This window comes from Salvia miltiorrhiza, chromosome 7, assembly GCF_028751815.1.
Source record: "Salvia miltiorrhiza cultivar Shanhuang (shh) chromosome 7, IMPLAD_Smil_shh, whole genome shotgun sequence".
Classification (NCBI taxonomy): domain Eukaryota; kingdom Viridiplantae; phylum Streptophyta; class Magnoliopsida; order Lamiales; family Lamiaceae; genus Salvia; species Salvia miltiorrhiza.
In genome coordinates this window covers 14,976,252-15,000,540 of record NC_080393.1, presented here as the reverse complement: position 1 = coordinate 15,000,540, position 24,289 = coordinate 14,976,252, and the positions used below count along the sequence as shown (strand labels likewise).

At 36.8% G+C, this 24,289-nt stretch overlaps 4 protein-coding genes across 5 annotated transcripts; 2 read left to right on the top strand and 2 right to left on the bottom strand.

Moving 5' to 3' along the window:
• Positions 1-657: 657 nt before the first annotated feature.
• Positions 658-3,152, top strand: LOC130995458 (uncharacterized). Of its 2 annotated transcripts, XM_057920742.1 has the most exons (5): positions 658-1,634; positions 1,939-2,035; positions 2,145-2,500; positions 2,574-2,703; positions 2,806-3,152. In XM_057920742.1, exons 1-5 carry the CDS (start codon positions 1,629-1,631, stop codon positions 2,823-2,825), a joined length of 609 nt encoding a protein of 202 aa, XP_057776725.1. In that variant the 5' UTR covers positions 658-1,628; the 3' UTR covers positions 2,826-3,152. The 2 variants fall into 2 exon arrangements, with proteins under 2 accessions (XP_057776725.1, XP_057776724.1); XM_057920741.1 differs by having other exon boundaries at positions 1,343-1,634; positions 2,574-3,152.
• Positions 3,153-6,687: 3,535 nt separating this feature from the next.
• LOC130995457 (uncharacterized) lies at positions 6,688-9,878 on the top strand. Its single transcript, XM_057920740.1, has 8 exons — positions 6,688-6,913; positions 8,050-8,130; positions 8,213-8,301; positions 8,456-8,530; positions 8,808-8,932; positions 9,010-9,087; positions 9,186-9,335; positions 9,505-9,878. The coding sequence occupies exons 1-8, from the start codon at positions 6,791-6,793 to the stop codon at positions 9,618-9,620; spliced, it is 837 nt and encodes a 278-aa protein (XP_057776723.1). The 5' UTR covers positions 6,688-6,790; the 3' UTR covers positions 9,621-9,878.
• A 2,312-nt stretch (positions 9,879-12,190) lies between these two features.
• On the bottom strand, positions 12,191-12,532 carry LOC130993872 (uncharacterized). Its single transcript, XM_057918907.1, has one exon. It carries the CDS (start codon positions 12,530-12,532, stop codon positions 12,191-12,193), a length of 342 nt encoding a protein of 113 aa, XP_057774890.1.
• Positions 12,533-14,331: 1,799 nt separating this feature from the next.
• On the bottom strand, positions 14,332-16,865 carry LOC130995456 (vesicle-associated membrane protein 722). The gene is made up of 5 exons (XM_057920739.1): positions 16,381-16,865; positions 15,525-15,666; positions 15,307-15,427; positions 15,113-15,175; positions 14,332-14,682 (listed from the first exon to the last, which is right to left on the bottom strand). Exons 1-5 carry the CDS (start codon positions 16,568-16,570, stop codon positions 14,530-14,532), a joined length of 669 nt encoding a protein of 222 aa, XP_057776722.1. The 5' UTR covers positions 16,571-16,865; the 3' UTR covers positions 14,332-14,529.
• Positions 16,866-24,289: the final 7,424 nt, after the last annotated feature.

Genomic DNA, 24,289 nt, shown 5'->3' with positions numbered 1-24,289 from the left:
AGCTGCGCGATGGAGGAATACTCAAACCTAACCTTTTACCACTAGGTCAACACATACACATAGTGATTGAAGTTTTTGTTTCCGACTGTGGTGAATTAGGTATAAATGAAGGCAAATTATTTTATATACTTACTTAATTGTTAGAAAAGTCTTATTTAAGGCAATGAGATTGAGAGAAAATACTCTCTCTCTATATATATATATATATGGTCGCATTCTACAGAAATAGAGCTTATACAGAAAAATTAGAAATATTGAACATGGCAGTTAATGTTGTTGAAAGTACAAATAATTTGTTGAATTTTTGGGGGCTAGGGGGTTCGATGACTGTTCATGTTCAACAAAATTTCGCGTTGAACGTTGAACGAACGAACGCTGACCGTTAGATAAGATCAACGGCTGAGATTCCGTCTCCTTTATCTGCCTATATTTGCGTTTTTATAGAACTTTGCATATATCATAGTACTTTGATATTGTATTTATATTCATGCTTGATATATATTTATTTTTATTTTTGATGAATGGACAATTGATTTTAAAGTTCGCGTGAAGATAAATCCAAATATAATATTTTTACGTTTGGTATTAACCATTCTATTATTACATTAACATATGGCTTTTGCTTATGGATTTTCACGCTCCTTTCTTGTTTGGACTTTCGACAAACAGTTGGTGGCCGAACCAGGCTGCCTTTGGTTGCTCTTGGTCGTGCTGCCATTTCTTGTTTTTCTGTCGAACAGTTGGTGGGTGTGCTTGGCGTGGTTGCTCCGTTGCACTACAGGGGCTGAATTAATCATGTTGTTGGGTTGTTTTGTTGGGTTTTAATTAGGAAGTTGGGTTTTATCTTCATCAATCTCCACAGTGGCTTTTCTATATGGCTTGGATTTGGCTGTTCGTTTCTGCGAGTTTTGTTATTTTTTCGGTTTTTTGGAGTTTTTCTTGGCTTTTGCTGTTTTCTGTTAACGAGCCGGGGTTATTTAGGGGCGATGGTTCGGCCGGAGTTTCTAAAATAGCCTCAACTCAGCTCGTTAACATTGTTCTTTAGACGATTACTCTTTTTTCCTAGCTAAGGCTTTTCCCGGGTTTTCCTTAGTGAGGTTTTAATGAGGCTCGGCCCTTAGTCAACTTTTCATGCTTTCAAGGGTTTTTTTAGTTTTCTTTTTTAATAAAATTTTATTTTAATTATTACATTAACATACGCCCACACTTTATATTTATTTTTTACTTAAAAAAGTGACAAATTAAGTACAACAAATTAAAGATGGCTTGTGGAATTGGGTCCACTTACAATTAATCCAAGACCACAACAACCCTATATTTTTATGGTGAAATGAAGTGCCAAATATACTAAAACTCCAGCATCCTCAAAATTAGATTCTCACTCTTATTCGCGCACTTTTATTGTAACATAATGATCGATCACCCTATTAATATATATAACCAAAACCTTGTCTTATTTTCACCACACAACTTGTCTGTTCACCTTAGTTCTCACATTTGATCCAAATTCTCTCTCGTTTTCATATTTTGAAAGCAGAGACGTCTTTGGATTATATACCAACAGACACCTCTTGACTTGTTTCTTCTCCAACATATATTAACGCACACAAATATACATCAGTTGTAACATGCAAGTGAGTTGGCTTTTTGCAATTTCTTATATATCATACTAATTTGAAACATATATGAACTTTATATATATTTGTAGTTCGATTTATGTGTTATACTTTCACACGTTACATCTGCTGGTATACCAATATGCAATATAGTCATGCTTAATGCTATATATATGGTATTTAATACTGTGCATGCATCAATAAAAGTGAAGCATGCAATATATATCTAACCAAAATATATACTCCCACGCTCTCACCATAAAACTAGCTAGAATACTTATAATTAATTAACTACATATATACTTTTTACTATGTGTGACAGATCCTTCAGTGGCTGTTGAAGATAGCAGAACAAGAACCACCAAGAATAATAGCACCAAATTCAACTCCCATCACTAAAAAGCAATGCCATCATGAGGGTGAGATAAACAATCTCGGATCAAATTTCTTGCATTATATATATTTATATATTTGATGATGATGAAACTGAAATTGAATTCCTTGTTTTTGACTATATATATTTTCCAGAAGAAAAAAACATGCGGAAAGATTTGGTGATATTGATGAGCAATGATAGGGGGCGGAGAAAACATGCGCCAAAGAGCAAAGTGAGCTGCGAAAACTTGATGCTTCTCCGTTACTTCTACCAAACACTTAACCTCAAGGGACTAGGATGCTTCGAGGGATGCCGGAATCCGTTGCGGATGAATAAGAAGAAGAAGACATCCGAAAATAAGGTTTTACCTTTATCTCAGTCTTCATCAAGAAACGACAACAATCAGCTCACTGCAGATTCCGACAACAATCCTAAGACGACAAAGAAGAGCAAAAAGAAAGTAAATTCGAGGATGAAGGAGTTGCTCAAATGGACTGCCACTGCAAAGGTAGATTAATTCTGCTAGCTAGCTATAATTAAGTTTTCAAGGCATAAATTAATTAATATTTGTTGCTGTGCAGGTGTTGAAAGGTTCAAAGGCGGCGGTGGATGATCATGCTGATGAATCTCCCAAGATCAGCTTTAGATTAGAGATGGATAATGAGATGTGTGCAGCTGGAATAGGAAACTGGATCACCACAGATTCTGAATGTATGGCCCTTCACTTACACTACTGTTTACATTTATGACCATATATATGTATATATATTACTATGATTTATCTCATGTTTCATTTTGGTTTAATATGGCTAGTTGTTGTGCTCGAATTGTGAAGAATTCAACGTGCGGTCTGGATCACGGACGCCAATGCCAATTTTAGACAACAATCTAAACCGTACACCTTTCTGTTAACATGTACTACCTTTGTCCATCAAGAGTATATAATTTTCGATGGACACAAATTTTAGAAAAATATTTAGTAGATATGTGGTTGTGGTTAATTGAATGTGTGGCTATAGAAAGAATTAGTTGTAGTTAAAAAGAGAAAGTTGAGTCATGTCTAAAAAAAGTGCTAGTATACTTTTTGTGGACATCAATTGTTGTATATTTTGATGTAGCGAGGTAATATTATGTATGTAGAGAAGATTTTCACTGCTTCATATCCTACTTTTGTATTATTAATACGTACGCACATCATATGTCTTTGAGAACCGACGAATGTAACTTTTTTTTTATATTAGGATTGAGGGATGTAACGTTGACTTAAATGTTGAAAATTGAGGGATTATATTAGATAAGATTTTTTTTTGGAGAATGTTATGTTTCAATTCTATGATATTGAATAAGTGAGCCTTAATTAATATTATTTCCGTCAATTAATAATAGTCCTAAAGGTGAACGATACTAGTTTTAATAAAAATTATTAAAATTATTTTGAGTGGAGAAATGGTCCCACATAAAATGTAATAATAATAATAATAATAATAATAATAATAATAATAATAATAATAATAATAATAATAATAATAATAATAATAATAATAATAATAATTAATTGTATTGTGAGTGAAATTTAGGTCCATCATGTGATAGAAATTTTTCAAAAGTAGAAATGGATTAACTTGTGTAGACGTCCTAAAATGATTTAAAAAAAAGGATATTTTTTTGTGAACGGAGGGAGTAATTGTAAAATTAAAGTAAATCACAACATATTGAAATTGAAGAAAATAAAAATCTAGTCCAACTCTTCGTCCCCACAATGGCTCATCATCCATTTCCACTATCAATTTCACTATTCTAATAAAATATATTTTTGACAAAATACAATTTATTATTATATACAAATTTGAAATTTACAACAATATATACTCCAATTTTAGAATAATCAATCCAAATATTTTTTTTAACTAGAAAAATGCAAATTAAATACAAAAGAATAATTACAAATTCCAAATAGATTAATGAATCCTAATAACTGATATATATTTTTTATACTGGAAGAGTAAATTAAGTTGGAATAGAAGAGTGAAAATTCCTTCAAAATTAAATCATTATTACAAGAAAAGGACTGGAGCGATCAAGAATGAACCAAGTATTGTCACGCATGTGTTGCCACAAATGAGTTTTCAATTAAGAGGCAAAAACGATGAAGTCTGGGGCAGGCCAGGATTTTCCTTAAATGATAGTCGATACTTGATACTTATATATAGGGGTGGGACGGTACGGTATACCTTATTAAATCGATCATACCTTATACCTTACCTTTACCTCCGGTATGGAGAAAATTCATACATTTACCTACGGTATACCTTAGTTTGGTATACCTTAATTAAGAATATACAAAACATTTACCGTACCTTTATTTCGGTATACCTTACCGAATTTCGGTATACCGTACTTTCACGGTATACCGCACTTTAACGGTATACCAAAATAATCGGTATTATCGAACTCGAAAAAATTCAATACGGTAAAAAATTGATAACTTATTTATTTAAAACATGTTTAGATAATGAATAATATTTAACAGATATAACAATGACATAATAATTAAAATATATCACAAATAAATAAAAAGTAATACATTTATTATTAATGATATCAATGTAAATTAACACCCATTGGGTGTAATTTTTATTATATTTTATATATAGAAAAAGAAAATCCTAAATTTTAGAGAATATAATATATTTAGTTCATCAAAAAAAATGAAAGACATAATGAATGAAATCAAAGACTCCAAGACAGAACATATACTTAAAACTAAAATCACTATTAATCAATCATCTCGTGCCCAAGTATTCAATACTTTCATATAATTAGTCTCATATTTAAATTATATAACTTACATACTATATTATATTTTATTCATTTTATATCATTTGATGATATTTATATTCGCATACTTGTATGCATTCATGTAATATATAGTAAATTATATAGATGTTATAAGTTACATGTAATTTATATGTTAGACGTAATATTATTTATAATATAATACTAATATTATAACTATGCTATTATATATGTATCTATTATAAGTTAGATGTATAATCTATTGTAAAACAATAATTTTAGTTATATATTATAACTATACTATAATATCAAAATAAACAATTTTATTTTATTGTATGACTTATACTATATACTACTAGTATATCTTATTTGTTTTTGTATCCTTTAATGATATTTATAAATTCATGTACAATTGTATATATTCACATAATATAGATATATACATCATTTTATAAAATTTATAGATATTTTTAAAAATATAAACATAAAAATATATATTATATATTTTAAAACTATAGATTTTGATACGATATATACCGCGATTTTCGGTATACCAATATATATGGACAAGTGCGGTATATCAGAATAAGGTATTGTACCTTATTACCGGTATATACCGAATATTAAGGTATACCAGAATAAGGTATGATACCGCATCACCGGTATATACAGTAATATTCGGTATACCAGTAATATGGTATCATACCGTGTTCCGGTATATACCTTTAATACGGTATTTATTATTTTTTTCGGTATATACCGCGGTATCGGTATACACCAGTATACCCCGGTATACCCCGTTATCTGAAAAATCCATACCTTTACCTTACCGTAAATCTTCGGTACGGTATCATACCTTACCAAAAAATCGATATATCTTAAATTCGGTATTTTACGATACGGTATGGCCGGTATACCAAGTTTTCGGTATATTTTCCCAGCCCTATACTTATACATGCGGCTCCGAAAGCATATAAAGAAAAAATATGAAGTATTCTATTTTTATTTTTTATTTATTTTATTTTATTTTATTTTATTTATAAACATTTTAATAATCCAATGTGTTTCAACAGAGTTTTTTAATCTTACTTTCTTAATTAAAAGACATCATTTTGATGTCATACCACAATTTATTTTTCTTTACTCCTCCACAAATTTGATAAAAAAATTATAATAGCTCATCTATCAAAATAAAATATTTATTTAAAATGAATTCTATATTTTTTTCATGATCAAAATATAAATTTTTACATCCTAGCAAAATAATATGTTTTTCAATTATATATAGTCAGAAATATATACAACAATCCCTAAGTTTAAAATTAACATACTTAATTGATTTCAATCACTTGAACAGAATTAATAATCTATGCACATAAACATAAATTCAACAAACTTTAAATATAAAAATTCCAACATAGCAATAAACTCTTAATTATTAAATTTTTTTAAGTGTGTGTGTGGGGGGGGGGGGGGCACTAGTCCCCTAGATCCACCTCTAGATGAAACATAACTAAGACATTTTCTTTACTATTAATAGATTGAAAGTTTGAATCATTTAGTGTATGTTTGCATAGTAACTCTCAAAAACTTAATAGGCAAAAAATATAATAATAGTTATTCAACTTGGTGAAATATAACAACCAATTGAAAAAAATTACCAGAATGAAAAAAATTACCAGAATGGCCATAGGTCTTTTTTTTTGGAGGGAAGGCCATAAGTCTACCGAAGCCCAAAAGGAATAGCCCAATTTAGGAAGTAAATAAGCCCACGGATAAGCATACCAAGTCGAAGAACAAGCCCGTAAAAACCGGGCTGAGAAGCCCAAGAAACGTCCAAATTGAGAGGTTGACGTCCCAACCCCTTAAATTCTCCCGTTTTGCATTGACTATGGTTATATACTCCGTTCCATTTCCATACATCACATCACGCCCACAACATTTCCCCGCCTCTCTGTCTCACTCTTTCTCTCTCTCTAGGGTTTTTAGGGTTTGAGGGAAAATGGATAGATACCAAAAGGTGGAGAAGCCGAAGCCTGAATCTCCTGTTAACGAGAATGAGATCCGTATCACGTCTCAAGGCCTCGTTCGTAACTACCTCAGCTACGCCACCACCCTTCTTCAGGTTTATCCTCTTACTCTCTCACTGATCTTCTCCTTTTTGTATGTTTTGCGCCTGCTGTTTGGCTGATTTATTTCATTTCCATTGTGAAATCTATGGTTGTCGTTTTGGCACTGTTATGGATCTTCCATTTCCGTTTCCTTTCTGTTGTGTTGTGTGATAGGGAGTGGTGTTTTATCTGATTTCGACTTTGTTTAGAAGGATTTTAAGAGCTTTTGTCTTCTTTTATATGGAGAACCATGACGAGTATAGATATGTGTTTATGCATGTATCCTCTTATACTTTAGTTGCTATTAAGAATGCCATTCTGAATAGATGCTTTCTGAAACTAAATGTGCACGTTTAAAAATATAATTTATGCATTCCACTTTTTGAACAGAACAAGCATGATTTCCCTATGCACTCTTTATTTTGCTGTTATTGCTCTTTTTTTGGATGTTTATTTGTGGGTTATGATGAAGTATTTTACTAGCTATAGACAGTTTATTTCTCATTTCTTATTGGATTACTTATTTAATCTGCATTTATAAGTGTGCCTATGACATTTGCCTGAGGACTGTTACATCATGATCCTCGACATGATAGCTAGGGCTTGGTCTTATTGTATTTTAGTTATTGACTTGCATACTCATAAGAATCTGTTTCTCTTGTCTTGATGAAGGTGGCTAGTTTAGTTGTGTTGATGAAGGTGGTTAGTGTAGTCTTGCTTGACGTGATGCGGAATGATGCACAATGGATTGTTAATTTATGCGAGAAAAAGTAGTTTGCCGAGGGTGTTCTTATCACTCTGTATAGACACAGCAAGGTTTTTTGGCTGGTCAGTTTGTGGCAATGACCTCTATAATAATGCATGTGTTATGGATCTTCAATGCCAGTTGTATTTCTACCTTTATCACATGAAAGGTTGGTTACTTGGGGGACCATTTACTTGATAGGAATGGCCTAAGGGATATGGATTTTCTGGATTTAGCTTGATTGCCTTCTTTGTTCTCAAATGGTGTTTGTATTGGGATTATATATCTTTAGGAGAAATTTCTCATGCATGACTTCATCGGTTTATTTTATGGATTGTTTGTTTTCCTCTATACTGCTGACATTGCCTGCTAATGATTATTCTGTTAATTGCCTTTTTTTCTCAGGAGAGACAAGTGAAAGAGATTGTCTTAAAGGCAATGGGCCAGGCTATAAACAAAACTGTGGCTATTGCAGAAATCATTAAGGTTGCTATTCGATTTCCTCTGATACTCTATCTTTCTCCCTCTTACACAATGTGAAGGACTCAGTGCTTTCCTTTGGATATAGAGAAGAGTTCCTCGACTGCATCAGGACACTGCCATCAGCTCAGTCAGCATAACTGATACATTTGAACCCATTGAAGAGGGCCTTCAGATGTGAGTTTGAAGTTTTTTGCCCTTCGACTGCAGCTTTTTAGTCCTGACGCACATCTCATTGTAGAATCTGTCTCTTTTAATGATAAATTATATGCTTATCTGCATAGATATATTCTGCTACTGGAGTCTCTGATGCAGATATTTATGTCTACAGTGTGGAGCAGACTCGCCATGTGTCCATGATTTCAATTACCTTGTCGACTAAAGAGCTTAACCAGAACTCTCCTGGGTAATTTCTGTTTGATTGTATTTTAGACCCTCTATACCAAGAATACTGTGTATTTGCTGGCTGTGTAGCCTTTCAATCTGATCCTTAGAGTTGCTGCAATGTATTTTCCCAGACATGTTATGTGATAGTGTTGCTATAGTTAGGGACATTTGTGATGCCTTCTTCCATCATTTTGTGTCTCTTTGTGTGTTTAACTAAATCTAATTCTTTTTAAATAAGGTTATTTCATTATAAGTTTATCCTTTGTCTTAGTCTCTAATATATCATCATGGATCAGGTATCAAGGTCCCTCTAATGCGGATCAAACTAAACAGCAGTATAACAACTACCAGCCGCAGCAGCAGCAACAACAACAACCACCTCCTAGACAAGCACGAGCAATTTATAATGCTGGTAATGGAGGTAAGAAAATTAACTGAATTGATTATCATTAATATTTGCATTTCCAACCATTAATTGCATGTTCTTTTGATTTTTAGATACATATGGACGAGGAAGAGGTCGTGGCAGAGGTAGGGGTCGAGGTTGGCACAGAGGTGGATATTCAAACTATCAAGGTACTTACTCTTTAACTGCTGGTCATGTGAAACTATCAACCACATTATAACTTATGCCTACTTTGTTATTGTATATGATTCTTCTTTGTCCCCTGCAGAAAATGGTGGGTATTCGGGTGGCTATTCTGGTGGCTATTCTAATTCAGGTGGCTACTCTGGTGGCTATTCTGGTGGATATTCTAATTCAGGTGGCTATTCTAATTGGGGCCGAGGTGGTGGTCGTGGTGGTTGGGGTGGGGGCTATCGTGGTATGTTCTTTTTACCTTGAAACAGTTTGGTGCCATTTTTCGAATATGTTTTCCATAGCTTGTGATTTAATACAGATAGATAATTGAAATGTGATAATATTTTGACTATTTCTGGTTTGTTTGTATACACATCATGAAGGTTAACGAGCATGTCTATTTATAAATACAGGTGCTGGATATGGAAGGGGTAGGGGTAGAGGTGGAGGTGGCAGAGGTTATGGTGGCCGCGGGCGTGGAGGGATGGGTGGCCGTGGGATTCCGAGGGGTGGCGGCAACCAAGCATAGTTGTTGGTAGCTGGTTCTTGTTTGCTTGGTCTGGAGAAGTGCTTGCCTTGGTTGTAAGTTGGTATGTTTGAAAGTGGGTTTGCAGGTGATGAAATTGTGGCTTTATTTCTCGAGGTTGGTTGGCAGCTGATGGTTATTTTGCTTAATATTTGAGTATCAAGTGGCAAGCTTTGTTTTCAGACGTTTTCTTTATGTACATGTCCAAGAGCAAGCATCCAATTCCTGACTGGCTATATAATTCTTTGGTTTCGTTTGCCATTAAGTCTTCCAACTCTCTCTCTCTCTTCTGTGCCTTCGTGTTCATTGCAATTAATAAAGCAAAGAAAAAAGAATAGCTGTTAGAGTTTTTCTTCGGAACAATGATCCTACTAATAATGATTTCAAAATTATGGCCAGTACGAAGAATGAATTCAGTATTTCTTCCGAAGAAAAAATAAATAACGAAACGAATTTACTCTATATTCAGAGCTGTTTGGCTAATTTATTTTGAACCATCTTATAAGCTTTATTATATTTTAGATATTTCATTAGTTTAAAAATTATTATGTTTTAAGAGTTTTGAGTTCACAAGTTAGATTGAGAAAATTGTAGCGAGGGGATTGTGACTCGTGAAGTAATGAAATATAATAAGGTTTTATTTGTATTGGTTGTTGTTTGTAAGTCCATAAAATATTACTTCCTCCATTCTACTAGAATAGGCTCAATTATTTTGAAGACTAAAATTTAAAAATTTACTTTTGAAGAGAAAGCCGTGGAAAAAGTGATATGGTGCACACCAATTAAATATTTTAAGTACTATATTTTTTTCACTCAAAATAAAAAATGAGCATATTTTAGTGGGACATCCCAAAATTAAAAACGAGTCTATTCTAGCGGGGCGGAGGGAATAAATTGCAATAATGATTATTTTGAGTTTACAAGTTGAAGCTTGTATTTAGGTCTTATAAGTTGTTTAAAAATTTATTTTTACAAAAGAAAAAAAAATTAAGAAATTACAAACTCTTAAATAACTTATAAAAAAAACATAAATTTTTCCAAATATAGTATATGACATGTTCTAAATATTAGAATTTTTTAGAGGGGTTCCATTTGTTTGTTAAACTGAATATATATTATAGATAGTGATTGTTGACTAATTCTTATATCACATTTGATTGGGCTTTAACCCCACATGTAATGTAAGATTTAACGGAGCTGAAATATGATTTTGAAGGCATGATGGCATTGAGAAGAGTAGCTTTCAGAGTGAGTGTTATGTCCCCTCCCTTCTACCAATCCGTTGCCGTTCGCACAAAACGAGGAACCATTAGGTTTCCTCAAGAGGCAAAATGAGATATACCGTTTTAATGGAACATAAAATATACTTGTTTTTTTAAAAATAATAAAATCTTTTCACTTAGAACATTTTTACCCTTATTTGTAATTCGCGCATTGCTCGACACTGAAGCGTCGAGGCTGTCGAGCGTCGAGCATTGAACTGTCGAGCATCGAGCATTGAGTGTCGAGCATTGAACTATTGCTCGACACCTCGAGCATCGAGTGTCGAGCATCGCATGTCGAGCAACTAAGAACTGTCTAGCGAGGCGAATGCGTCAAGCGTCGAGCATTGAACTGTCGAGCAATGGCGAGTAAGGGGATTTGTTTGATGTTTTCTTTTTATCTTAAGGGTATCTTAGTCATTTTAACCCCAAAATAAATACATTGTATACATTTCTTTTATAGTGGATATATTTTTGTTTGTCTTTTAAATAGGGGTAAAGACTACCATTAACCCTTTCTTCTATGTATATCTTCGAAGACGGCATGTAGATCGACCGAGATTTAAGAGACTTTTTGAGATTTAAGAAGGGCCAAACAAGTAGTGTAAAATTTCATGAGTTTCTAACTTTTAAAGGGGATTTTTTAAAACTATTAATACTATTATTAAATGACTTAGTTTTAAGCGAATTTTCAAATTTAAGAAGGGCCTAAAATATCAAGGTAAATTTTTTCGAGATAGTAGGGTGTTGTTCAAATTTCTAAAAAAATTATGAATTTTTAAACCATTAATAAATAACTTAATTTTTAGAACTTGCACATGACCTGTGTTAAAACCGCAGCTAACAATTGAGCTCACTATCCTAACTTATCTATAAAGAACTTCTGAAAATAATCAGCTTGACCGAATATTTTGGAATCTTAACAAAACAAATATCCCCTACATAAATTCTACGATCTAATCAAAATTTCATATCCCCAAATAGACGTTCATATACATAATACTCCATCCGTCCCAATATTCAAGTCTCGTATTCCTTTTTGGGCCGTCCCAATATTTAAGTCCCCTTTCATTTTTTGACAATAATTTGAATACAATTAATAGATTTAATTATCTCTCTCTCCTCTCACAACCCAACCCACCTGCCCCTCTCTCTCTCCTCACTTCTCTCTTCTCTCTTCGTCATCTCCCCCCTCTCTCCTCTTCTTCTTTCACCACCTCCAATCTCCAATCCCTCCACCTTCCACCGCCTTGCGCCTCGCGCCTCTGCCGCCATCCTCTTGCACCGCCTCCAACGCCACCACTGCAAACCCTAGATTTCCCTCTGCCTCTTCCTCTCTCTCTCTCTCTCTCTCTCAATCATCCCCCCTCTCTCCTCTTGTTCCACCGCCTCCGCCGACTTCACCTTCCATCCGCCTTCTTCCACCGCCTCGCACCTCCGGCGCCTCGCGCCTTCGCCACCATCCTCACGCCTCCGCCACCATCCTTCTGCGCCGCCTCCACCTTCCTCTTGCTCTGCCTCCAACGCCTCCGCCGCCTCGCACCTCCGCGGGCTCCAACGCCGCCTCTGCCGCAACAGCCGCTGCCCTCGTGCCTCCGCGGGCTCCAACGCCGCCTCTGCCCTCCGCCTCTCGCCCACCCCCTGCTCTTCCATTTTTTTGATTTCTCTGTGGTGTTTTGATGTTCCGGCTCAGAAATTGAAATTAAGGCCCAATGTTTTGGTGTTTTGGGCAGGGTTCGCCTCCGTTTTTTTAATTTCCGGTGGTGTGGTTCAGAAATTGTGGTGGTGCGGTGGTGCACAGGCGGTGGCGCGGCAGTGGCACAGGCGGTGGTGCAGCAGTGTTAATGAGCCTGAGACCCTTAATTAAAGTAACATTAACTTTTTCAAATATACCATTTAACTCTTAATTTTAGTCTCCTAAATATCCGTGCCCAAAAGAAAGGGGACTTGATTAACGGGACGGAGGGAGTCAAACTTCACATTCGTCTATACTTCGGCATCATTTATGAGTCAAAGTGTTGTAGAGCATCACATGTTCTGATGATAGCTTTGCAAAATTTCTTGAGGCATAGCAGTCCCGTAGTGTCTGCAATCTTCAAATACTCGTCAAAAGTATCCGCAGAAACACGGGTGACTAGTTGCCGGATAGGCACCATGCGTTTCTACAACGACATGAGCGAGTCTCGGCCCATAGCATCTCACCCTATGCGGAAGTAAATATCCATCCCTTGCACACCATCAGCGATGCGCAAAAACAACTCCTTCTGCATCCGAAAACCGTGTATGAAAAATGTTGGACCGTACACTGGGACGCCATTGAAATAATCTTGAAGAAGCCGTTGATGGACAACCTCATGATCACAGTACACAAAGACCATGTTGGAGATAACTCTTTGGGGTGCTTGGTTTGTGAAAAAATCTTCAACAATATCTTGCGCCTTCACAACCATTTGTGCTATTTTTTCCATCTCCTCATCTGACGAAGAAGACGAAGAAGTAGAGAACAATGAAGTCATTTTGAGAGAATGAAGTATAATTGGTGGAAGAATAGAAGAAAATGAAGAAGAATGAGTGAAGAAAGTGTAAAAAAATTGTGAAAAAAATCTGATGATTAAATAGAAGAGAAAAAAAAAATGGCAACTAGCAGTTTAAAGTCTTTGGAAATTTAAATTCTATTTTTTTTTTTAATAGTCGCGTTATAATGCACCCATCTTTTTTAAATAGAAACGAGTCTGACTTATATCATCTAATAAAGACTCAAGTCATGCACATCCGCATCGATCGACACGAGTCAACCGATGCTCTTAGAAAGATAAAAGCCTTGGTCCCCTTGGGATGGCCTAGTGATTGGGGTGGTTGCCTGTTGTCCAAGAGGTCACAGGTTCGAATACTCTCAGCCACAATAACCACTAGGTGGGGTGTGTGTAATTTGTATTATTTATAATGTAATTTCATCAAAAAAAAAAAAAGATAAAAGCCTTGCATTAGCATGAAATGGTGTTTTGAGATTTTTGAGTCGTGTACAGGATGTCGAAGGTTTTTAAGAGCAATGAAACCCATAATGTTAAAACAAACAGGAATAGATATAGCTTTTAAATTTCAGAGACGATATCCTACCCTGTCCATTTTACTTCATAGAAATGGCTTCTAGATTTCAGATAATGGCTACGAAAGTTATTGGTTAGAAAAATATAAATAAAAAACGTGCCATGCGAGATATTCAAATCGTAGAAAATTATGCAATGTATGACTATGAGATATCATGAACATTCTAACCTACTGTTCTATTATACAACGCGTAACTTATTGACTAAGCGAGTGCAGTGACAAGAAATACGGATTACTATCTATAAAGCATGAAATAGAAATAAATACTAATACTAATACTAATTCATCTAAAAATAAAATCCTGCTCTGGTAAACTATTTTCAACGTAAAAAATGCAGAGCTCGTTGCCACAACCGACTCTTCTAATATATTCAGACAATTCAAAATACAAAATATACAACAAATATTATCTCACAAAAAATACAGAATAGAGCAAAGGGCAAAACATGTCACCAAAAAATTTAGGGGAAACAGAGCTCAACGCGAAGAAGCATTATAGTGTGTTCTGTCAAGGAGCACAACCTATATATGCAAACAGGCACTTATTTATTACTGCAATTGAATCCCCCACACACTGATAGAACTATGATTAAGATCAAGGCAATGATGATGGCAAGAACTATCAGCTTTATCTTCATATTTTGCAGCCACATCTTTCTTCTCATCTTAGTTCCTTGTGTCCTAAAATCTTGAGCCTGTTCAGAGAAAGCAATAATACATCACAGATCCAATCACTCCATACCACTAATGGTACAATACCAATGAAAACTCCCAATCACGAAGATATCAAGAATTAAGGATACAAATATTAAGGTCATGCAATTGGCTATCAACCAGTATCAAGCACCCAACCAACATCAAGTACGAAGAACCAAACCAAAACACAATAAACTTAACTATATTATAGTAATAAATGGCTGCACTTTCTATACTAGCGTGGCTAGCCAACAGGGCTAGGAGGACCGTCCATCTGGATCTAGTCTTAGGTGATTACAATTAACCAAAAAATTTCAAATATATAAAAGAGTAAATGCATTACTAATTAATAGGCCATCCAAGAAGTTCATGTTATACAAGCATATATCTATACATAGATAATTAGATATAACACATTCAATAACAGACCTGGGAGCGAAGATTCTCAGTTTTATCAACAAGGAGCTCAATTTTCTCTCCACGATCAAGCACCTGGAAAAGCAAAAGAATCAATACTGAACCACACACCATTTACAAAAGACCTAAACTTAACCACATAATAAGATGAAACACACGATAATCTAAAAGGATATTAATAAAATGAGGCATCCAAATTCACTTACTTTTTCAATGTTTTCCATCATGACCCCTTTAACTTCAGAAACTTGAGCTTTCACCTTCGCAAGTTTACTGATCTCATCTGGATGATCAACACAGTACTGCATTTGCTCTTTCAATTTGGGCCTAAGTCGTCATAAAATAAAGTTACTAGTGTCCTCTATGAGAAATAATAATAAGGGTAATATAGATATGAAAGAGGGGAACTAATGAAGAAAATTACCCAAACTCTTTATTCAGGCTGTTGGCAACAGCTGTTGCAGCCTTTCCTCCACCATATTTCTTGGTAAAATCCTCCTTGATTCGCTCAAGGAATGCAATAGGAATCTGTCTTCCAATAGATTCAACAGCCACAACACAGTATGCTATCATTCACAAAAAAAAAAAAAAAAAAAAAAGTAAACATTAGTCCCAAAATGAATGAAGACCGGAAAAACACCAAAAATTACACTATAGCAAGCAAAGCAAAGATCATATACAATATTAGTAATGCAGTACACACAACAATTCATGCTTAAGTAATAAACAATCATTAATCATTCATTTTACTCAGGAAATGATCATCCAAAATCAAATAATGCAAATACTGTAGAATCAATTAGTAAACAATCTTTGTTAACTATATTCCCTTAGAACACAACTAGGGGAATCATCAAGTAGACAAAGCAAAATACTGCAGCGTCCAAACTATTCATTCAATTGCCAGATGATAAAGATTTAAAAGAAATCAAGTGCGCCAATATACTAATCTTACAGATTCAGCTAATTAGATATAACGTAAAACAAACATTACATCTCACTGAACTTTAAAACCGATCCGTAAAAACATCCGATTACTTCAGCATCTATTCAGCAAAATAAATCATCAGTCAACCGAGATCTGACTTCTTCAAACAAAATAACAATTAAATCATTACAAAAAAAATCCGAAAGTCACAGCAATCCTCTAATACTGATCATCAAACGATAAATACACATCAATCGAAATCGGACACATATATTTGAAAAGGAAAAACTTCAGTATAAGAAATGGATGAAAAAAATGAAGAAATAAACAGATCGGGGGCAGCGGCGCTTACTGAATCCATCCTCAACGAGGTAATTGAAAGTATGGCCGTCGCAGTTGTAGGTAAACTTGTTGTTGGAGGCCGGGAGTTTCTGGAGGCACTGCGCGGCAATTCCGGTGAAGTTGCCGGTGAACTCGGTGTACTCGGCCAGGATCACGGTGCCGCGCGCCACGAAGCTGTAGATCAACGACTGCTGCCCCATCTCTGCTCCTCTCTTCTCTCTCTCCCCGTTAAACCCTAGGCGAAGCTTCTATGCGCGTATGTATAACCGTAGAGATAGAGATGTAGGGGGAGATGGGGGAAAATGAGAGGAAAAACGAAGGGGAAAAAAGAATCGGTGTATTTATGTAGTGGGGGAGTCTAGAGAGAGAGAAACATTTGGGAGAAGAAAGCGGAAAGCGTGGGACGATTACTATTTGATTTTCTAGAGAGAGAAAGAGAAAGGAGCATTTATCAGTTTACACGCTTTTTCATTTTGAATGAGAACGCTTTGGTGTGAGTTGTTAAACCACACCTGCCCTTATGAAGCTTCGGAAATCACGGATATACCATCCACTCGCCTCTTGCCACGTATAGTTTTCTTTTCCTTTTTGTTTTTATCTTTATTTTTGAATTTTGAAGACACCAGCTGCTCATCTGTTGCTACTTGCTGACCTACCCCTCGGTTATTTCCAAATTTTCTTTCCATAATTGTTTTCTCGGGAAGAACATTTACATTCGTTGAATTAATTGTTGGTTAATTCATGCTCCGGTATTATTTTTGAGTTAAAATCTGCTTTAGTCTGATTCATTTTGTTGACTCATATTCATTAATCTTGATTTTTATCTTTTTTATTTAATTTAAATAATATTAATTTAAATAACATAATTATTTCAATTAAAATTGCATTAATTTAAATTCCATAAAATTTAAAAAAACATAATTTAAAAAAAGAGTGAATTTTGAAAATAGCCATTTTTATATAGTAAAAATAAATTTTACCCACTAATATAAAAACTTAAAAAGATATCCACATTTACCATTTTACCCTTACATATAAAATTTTACAAATATCCATTGTTCACTAGTTGTGAATTCAACTCGAATTCACAACTAAATTCAAGTATTGGTTGTGAATAACAAGTGTTGGTTGTGAATTCGCGTGAATTCACAACCAACATTATTTCGAGTTGTGAATTCACAACCGATAAAACTTGAATTCACAACCAACATTATTTCAAATTGTGAATTCACAACCAATGAAACTTGAATTCACAACCAACACTATTTCAATTGTGAATTCACAACCAACACTGATAATTCAGTTGTGAATTCATAAACCTGGTTGTGAATTCAAGAACATTTGTACAAAATTATGCGATTTTATCAATTTCTTCGTTATTTTTATGTTTTATCGATTACATTCAATTGAATTAGGGAGAAATTTATCCAATCTGCAGAAATTCATTCCAATCATTCTCATCGGCATCAAAATTCATCTCTAAATTCATCCCTAAATTCAAAATTCATTCTAGAACAAAGCTTCATCAAAATTCAAACTTGATCCCTAAATTCAAATGAAAAATTATCACAAAATTAAAGCTTCAAATTTGGAGAAGAGTAGAGAGGAAGAGGCGGCACCGCCTTCGCTGCTGCTACTAATAGATCAGATACCAGATGAGATAAAAAGAGAGAGAGAGAGAGAGAAGAGAAAGAGCGAGGCGGCGATGGTGAGGCTCGAGATCTGATCGATGACCTTCTCCGAAGCCTCGACCGCGGCGAGGGGGCGGACAGCGGCGGAGGTGCGTGTAGACAGAGGAAGAAGGAAAGAGAGACCGCGTGGCGGCAACGCCGAGATTGGAGATGAGGAGAGGAACGCGCGGCGGCAACGCCGATGTCGCCATCGCCGTCCTCGACCGCCACCGATGTGCTCCAGTCGATCCGCCGCCTCAATGGCCGCCCTCGGCTGCCACCGCTGTGCTCCATTCGATCCGCCGCCTCAATCGCCAGAGAGAGAGAGAGAAAGATTGAGAGAGATAGAGAGAGAGAGAAATGAGAGAATTAAATGAAATTAGGGTTTGCCCATTTATATAGAAGGGTAATTTAGTCATTTAACACAAAAAGTGGGTATTTTTTATGTTTTTATTTGAGTGGGTAAAATTTATTTTTACTATATAAAAGTGGGTACTATTATATATTAACACTTAAAATAAACACCTAATTAACTATTTCAACCCTAGAGGTCTGAAACGTGTCCAAACGTGCTCGATTAAATCTGCTTGAAGTTTTGCATGCATCTTCTTATCTTTGAGAATTGAATCTCTTTGCACGTACTCTTCGAAGATGGGTGAGGGTGATTGAGAAGCATCGGATGAGTCACTATTAGACGCCCCATGTTCTGCAACACTCCTTCCTCTTCATTCTCCACAATCATGTTGTAGAGAATGATATAAGCTATTATGATGTCTATGAGATGATCAATGTACCAAGATTGAGTCGGACCTCTGATGATTCCTCATTGAGCTTGAAGCACTCCAAAGGCACGTTTGACATCCTTTTGTGCCCGCCTCTTACATTCTGTTGAACCCCGCCTCTTTCGGGTTAGTCGTCATTGGTGGGCTCTTAACAAACGTTGGTCACTCAATATAGATGTCATCGCACAAGTAGTGTCCCATTTGATAATAACGGCGATTGATTTCAAACGTTAACTGTGATGATGTTCCTTCCTAGACGTCAACCAACATAGGCGATTGATTGGGAATGTTGATGTCGTTGTTGGATCCGGCAACACCGAAAAAAGCATGTCAAATTCACAAATCGTAGGATGCAACAGCCTCGAGAAAATTAAATTGTGTTTTTATTTTAGCACATAATATATTATATTTCCTCCGTCTACCAATTCTTGACCCATTCTATTTTTAGAAAAAAATTCACTCACAATAAGGTGGGACCCTCATTCTACTACTCACAACATATTATACCAATTATATATATATATATATATATATATATATATATATATATATATAGGGTGCGGTTATAGTGAGAACCACACTTATCGTGAGAACATAAGAACCATTAAAATCAATGCATCTACTATATAAATTAATGCATTCGCTATTAAATTTAATGCATCCGAAAATAATAAATTTTTTGCTCCCTTCAGGATTCGAACCCAGGATTTGCATTCATCCACCAAGATGATGCATCCACCGTAGATCTTGATGATCGAATGGTTTAAAATGGTTATCTGTTCTAATTTTATTTAATGGTTCTTATTTGAACCTCTCCCTATATATATATATATATATATATATATATAGGGTGTGGTTGTAGAGAGAACTACATTATTTGTGAGAACATGAGAACCATCAAATTTAATGCATCCACTGTAAAAATTAATGCATTCGCTGTTAAAATTAATGCACTCAAAAAAATAAAAAAATTGCTCCCTTCAGGATTCGAACCCATGATCTGCATTCATCCAACAAGATGATACATCTACCGTAGATCTTGATAATCGAATGGCTGAAAATGGTTCTCCGTTCTTTTTTTATTTATGGTTCTTTCTTGAACCTCTCCCTATATATATATATATATATATATATATATATATTGAATTATTAGATTGTTCTAAAAGATTTCTTCAAAAAAAAAAAGATTGAACTAAAAATTAAAAAAAGAGATGTTATTGTGAAATGTTCACAAAAATATGGCTCTTAGTACCCTGAATAATTCGATTTTATTTATATATTTTATTACATATGGTCCACTAGTTTACTCACAAATCACAATATATACACTAGAAGAAGATGTGAATCTCTTTCTTCATTCACACTACACTCAATTACACTTACTAAAATCTATGTCATGAGTTTTAGAATCTTTTTGTGGACGTGAGGTTTTTTTTTTTTTTTGCTGAAATAAGATTTTATTAAAAAGAAAAGAAACAACAACGGAAAACAAAAACCCTTGAAAGCACAAAGCTGCAGACTAAGGGCCGAGCCTCGTTAAAACCTCAAAACAGCTGAGGAAAAAGAGTACTCGTCAAGGACCAAGGTTGACAGAGCTGAGTTAGGAGGTCTCAAGGATTCCGGCCGAACCATTACCCTTAGGCCTCCCGGCTCACAACCGATCCAGAACGAAGAGAAAAAAAACCAAAAAGTCAAGCGAAACGAGTAAAATAGGGAATAGAAACATCCTCCTTGACAAAATCATTTAAACCAGTAATGGCATGAGGCCAAAAACCCTCCTCCCTAGCTTGAGAAGCCAAAAAATCCGCCGATTTGTTGCCCTCACGATAAATGTGAGAAATGCGCCATGTGAAAGTATGGAGTTTGGAGAGAGCAAGCTGCCACCGAGGTTTGAATCTCCAAGGAACCGTTTCAGAGAGCGACTGAAGAAGCTGAACCACGAAGGAAGAATCCGACTCAAACCAAACTCTCTCCCATTTGGCACGATGCACAGATTCAATCGCAATAATAATAGCAAAAAGCTCAGCTTCGAACGCAACCCCCTGGCCGCCTGAGAAATGATAACAACCAAGAACGTCATTGAAGGCATTCCTAAAGACGCCCCCCGCATGAATCCTCCCTTCACGAACCGAACCATCAGTATTAACTTTAATCCAAGACGGCGGTGGAAGGTGCCAAGCAACGTAAATATAGGAGAAAGGCTTCCTGGGTTGTCCAGCGATGGAAATATTGTTAAGAATGAGAAGATCAGAAACCGAGTTGGCCATAGTACCAAGGACAAAATTGTTGGCAGCTTCACAAAGAAAAACCCGGACCTGCTTGAGAATCAAGTGGCGCGAAGGTGCTAAATTTTTGTGAATGACGTTGTTGCGATGAGACCAGAGACTCCAGAGGAGAGAGACCACCCCAGCTTTCCACAAATTGCCAACTTGTTTGCTGTTTTTCTGGTGGATAGAGAAACGAATCATGCTACCCACGTCCAACGGCAAAGGTTGGTCAATCAAAAACCAACGAAAGACATCCGCCCAAATCGAAGCCGAGAAGGGACAGTTCAACAGAACGTGATCCATTGTCTCTTCCGCTGCCGAGCATAAAGGGCAGCGGTTAGGCCCCTGAATACCAATGAGGCGATTCATATCAAAGGTAGGGAGCTTGCCCACAATAGTGCGCCAGACAAAGAGAGATCGCCGAGCGGGGATAAAAGGGGCCCAAATCCAAGAGCCCCAGTCGACCTTAGGGAACTGAGGTCGTATGTGAGCAAAGGCTGAAGCAGCAGTAATGTTCCCGAAACCCGAGCGAATCCAGGATCTGTCGTCCGCCAATCCAGGAATGGGGGTAGATATGATGTCGAGAGAAAGGCGCGGGAAAGACTGCATAAAACTAGAAGTGAGGTGCCACTTATTATCAAAGTAGTAGTCTGAAATCTTCTGAGAGAAATAGGGTGTCATGAACTCCGGAATTTGAAGTTTGTCGATCAGCCGATACCCGAGCCAATTATCTCTCCAAAAATAAATCGTATCTCCCGTGCCAATCGTGCAGAAGGTATCCGAAACAATCTCCCGAATCGTCCTTCTAACACCAGTCCAAATCGACGAACTCGCCCATTGGGAAGCCCAATCCATGGTCTGAGTGAGATATTTCTGACGAAGCAGCCGATAGCCGAAGCTGTTCATGTTCATAATATACCAACCCAGCCGAAACATGAAACTATTATTGATGTCAGAGAAAGATTTGACTCCAATTCCGCCATGTTCCTTCAGAGCACGAGCTCTGTTCCAACTCACAGAAAAAGAAGGTTTCTTCAGAGTACTCCCAGTCCAGATGAACGATCTACAAGCTCTGTCAAGAGCATGCAGAAGTTTCGCCGGCCATTTATAAACAAGCATGCTATGAACCGCAGCACTGTTGATAACGGAAGAAACTAAGCAGAGCCTGCCCGCCATAGATAGTTGACCGCCTTGCCACCTAGGGAAATGGGCAAGAATCCGATCATAGATAGGTCGAAGCTTAGCAGAAGAAGCTCGACCCGAGAAAATAGGCACTCCCAAGTATGTGAAAGGCATGGAGCCAATGTTGAAGTCCAAAACCATTTGAAGCCGAGAACGTCGCCCAGGAGACACCCCTTTCCCGAAGTAAAGAGTAGACTTATGCTTGTTGCAATATTGCCCAGAGACCGTGGCATAGAGCTGAAGAATCGAGTCTATGATAATGCAATTACGCTTGGAGGCCTGACAGAACAGGAGGACATCGTCAGCGTAAAGCAGATGAGAAGGAAAACTCAAAGATCTCGAGAAACGCATGCCGGCGATTAAACCCCGATTAGCAGCATCCAGAAAAATACGGCTAAGAACATCTTCCGCCAAGGCAAAAAGAATTGGAGACAAAGGATCTCCTTGTCTTACCCCCCGACCGCATTCGAAATAGCCATAGAGAGCACCATTGAACCGAATAGAGATGCGAGCCGAGCTGAGAATAGTTTTGATCCAAGAGCAGAAAATATTGGGGAAGCCAAACTCTTGAAGCACGAACAGAAGAAAATCCCATCTAAGCGTATCAAAGGCCTTATGAATGTCGACTTTAAGAGCCATGTTTTTGCCGTGTAAAGACCTCTCCATGCAGTTTGCCCCTTCCGAGGCAAGAGTGATACACTCATGAATAGAACGTCCCAAAATAAAGCCAAATTGATTGTTGGAGACGATGGTGGCAGCAGCAGCATTTAGCCGGATCGCCAGAATCTTGGCAATAACTTTGAAAAAGAAATTGCCAAGAACGATTGGCCGATAATCAGAGATAACCTTGGCATCAACTTTTTTGGGAAGAAGGGTCAGAGTATTGGAATTGAGACCCGAAGGGAGATAATGATGAGTGAAGAATCTTCTGATGGCGGAAGTGAAATCATGCTCAATAATGTCCCAAGCTGAACGATAGAAAGTACCTCCAAAGCCATCCGGGCCAGGAGCGCTATCTTTGTCCATAGCAAAGACCACCGCTTTGATCTCCGTCGCAGTCGGACAAGTAACCAAAGCCGACTTCTGATTCAAATTGAGGCTACTGGTGATATAATTAGTAATCCACGAAAGATCGCCCCCAGGATTGGAATCCGCCTCAAAAAGAGATTTATAAAAGTTTTCCACATGAGACGCCAAAGTGTTATGATCTTCAACCAGGACGTCGTTAATCTCAAGATGCTTGATGGTATGGCTAGCGCGCTTCATTCTCACCATGTTGTGATAAAACTGAGTATTTCGATCTCCATCCTGGAGCCATCGAATTCTACTTTTCTGGCGAAGCAGGTTGTCTTGCCGAGAGAGCATGACCGAGATAGAGGCTTCAAGCTCAACTTCTTGGTCAAAGAGCACCTCAGAATAGCCAACATTATCGATATGTGCCTGGAGAGAAGAGAGCTTATTATAGAGCTCCTCAAGCGAAGTGTTGAAGTTCCCAAAAGTGGATTTATTCCAAATTTTGAGCTCCTTCCTCAAACGTTTCAACTTGTGCATCATACGCACCATGGGGCAGTTCGAATCAACATCAGGAGTCCAAGAACGCTGAACCATTGGAATAAAATCAGAGTGAGAACTCCACATGTTCAGGAAGCGAAAAGGACGAGCACCAGAGGTATTATGAGGAGTGGAACATTTAAGCAAAATCGGAGCATGGTCAGAGCCAAGACGAGGCAAAACCAAGCTCTCAGTAGAGTGCCATTGCGCAGCAAAATTCTCGGAGAAAAGAGTGCGGTCCAGCACAGACTCAATAGTCATAGGAAATTTTCGCCTGTCCGTCCAAGTAAAAAAAGGCCCAGAGGTGGGAGTTTGAATGAGAGTATGACGATCAATGAAAGCTTGAAAATCTCTACTGGAAACATGACTGGGAAACCGGCGTCCCCGCCGCTCATGAGCTCCAAGCACAGCGTTAAAGTCTCCAAGAATCACCATTTGAGGGATCATACAAGAAGAGATATCATCCC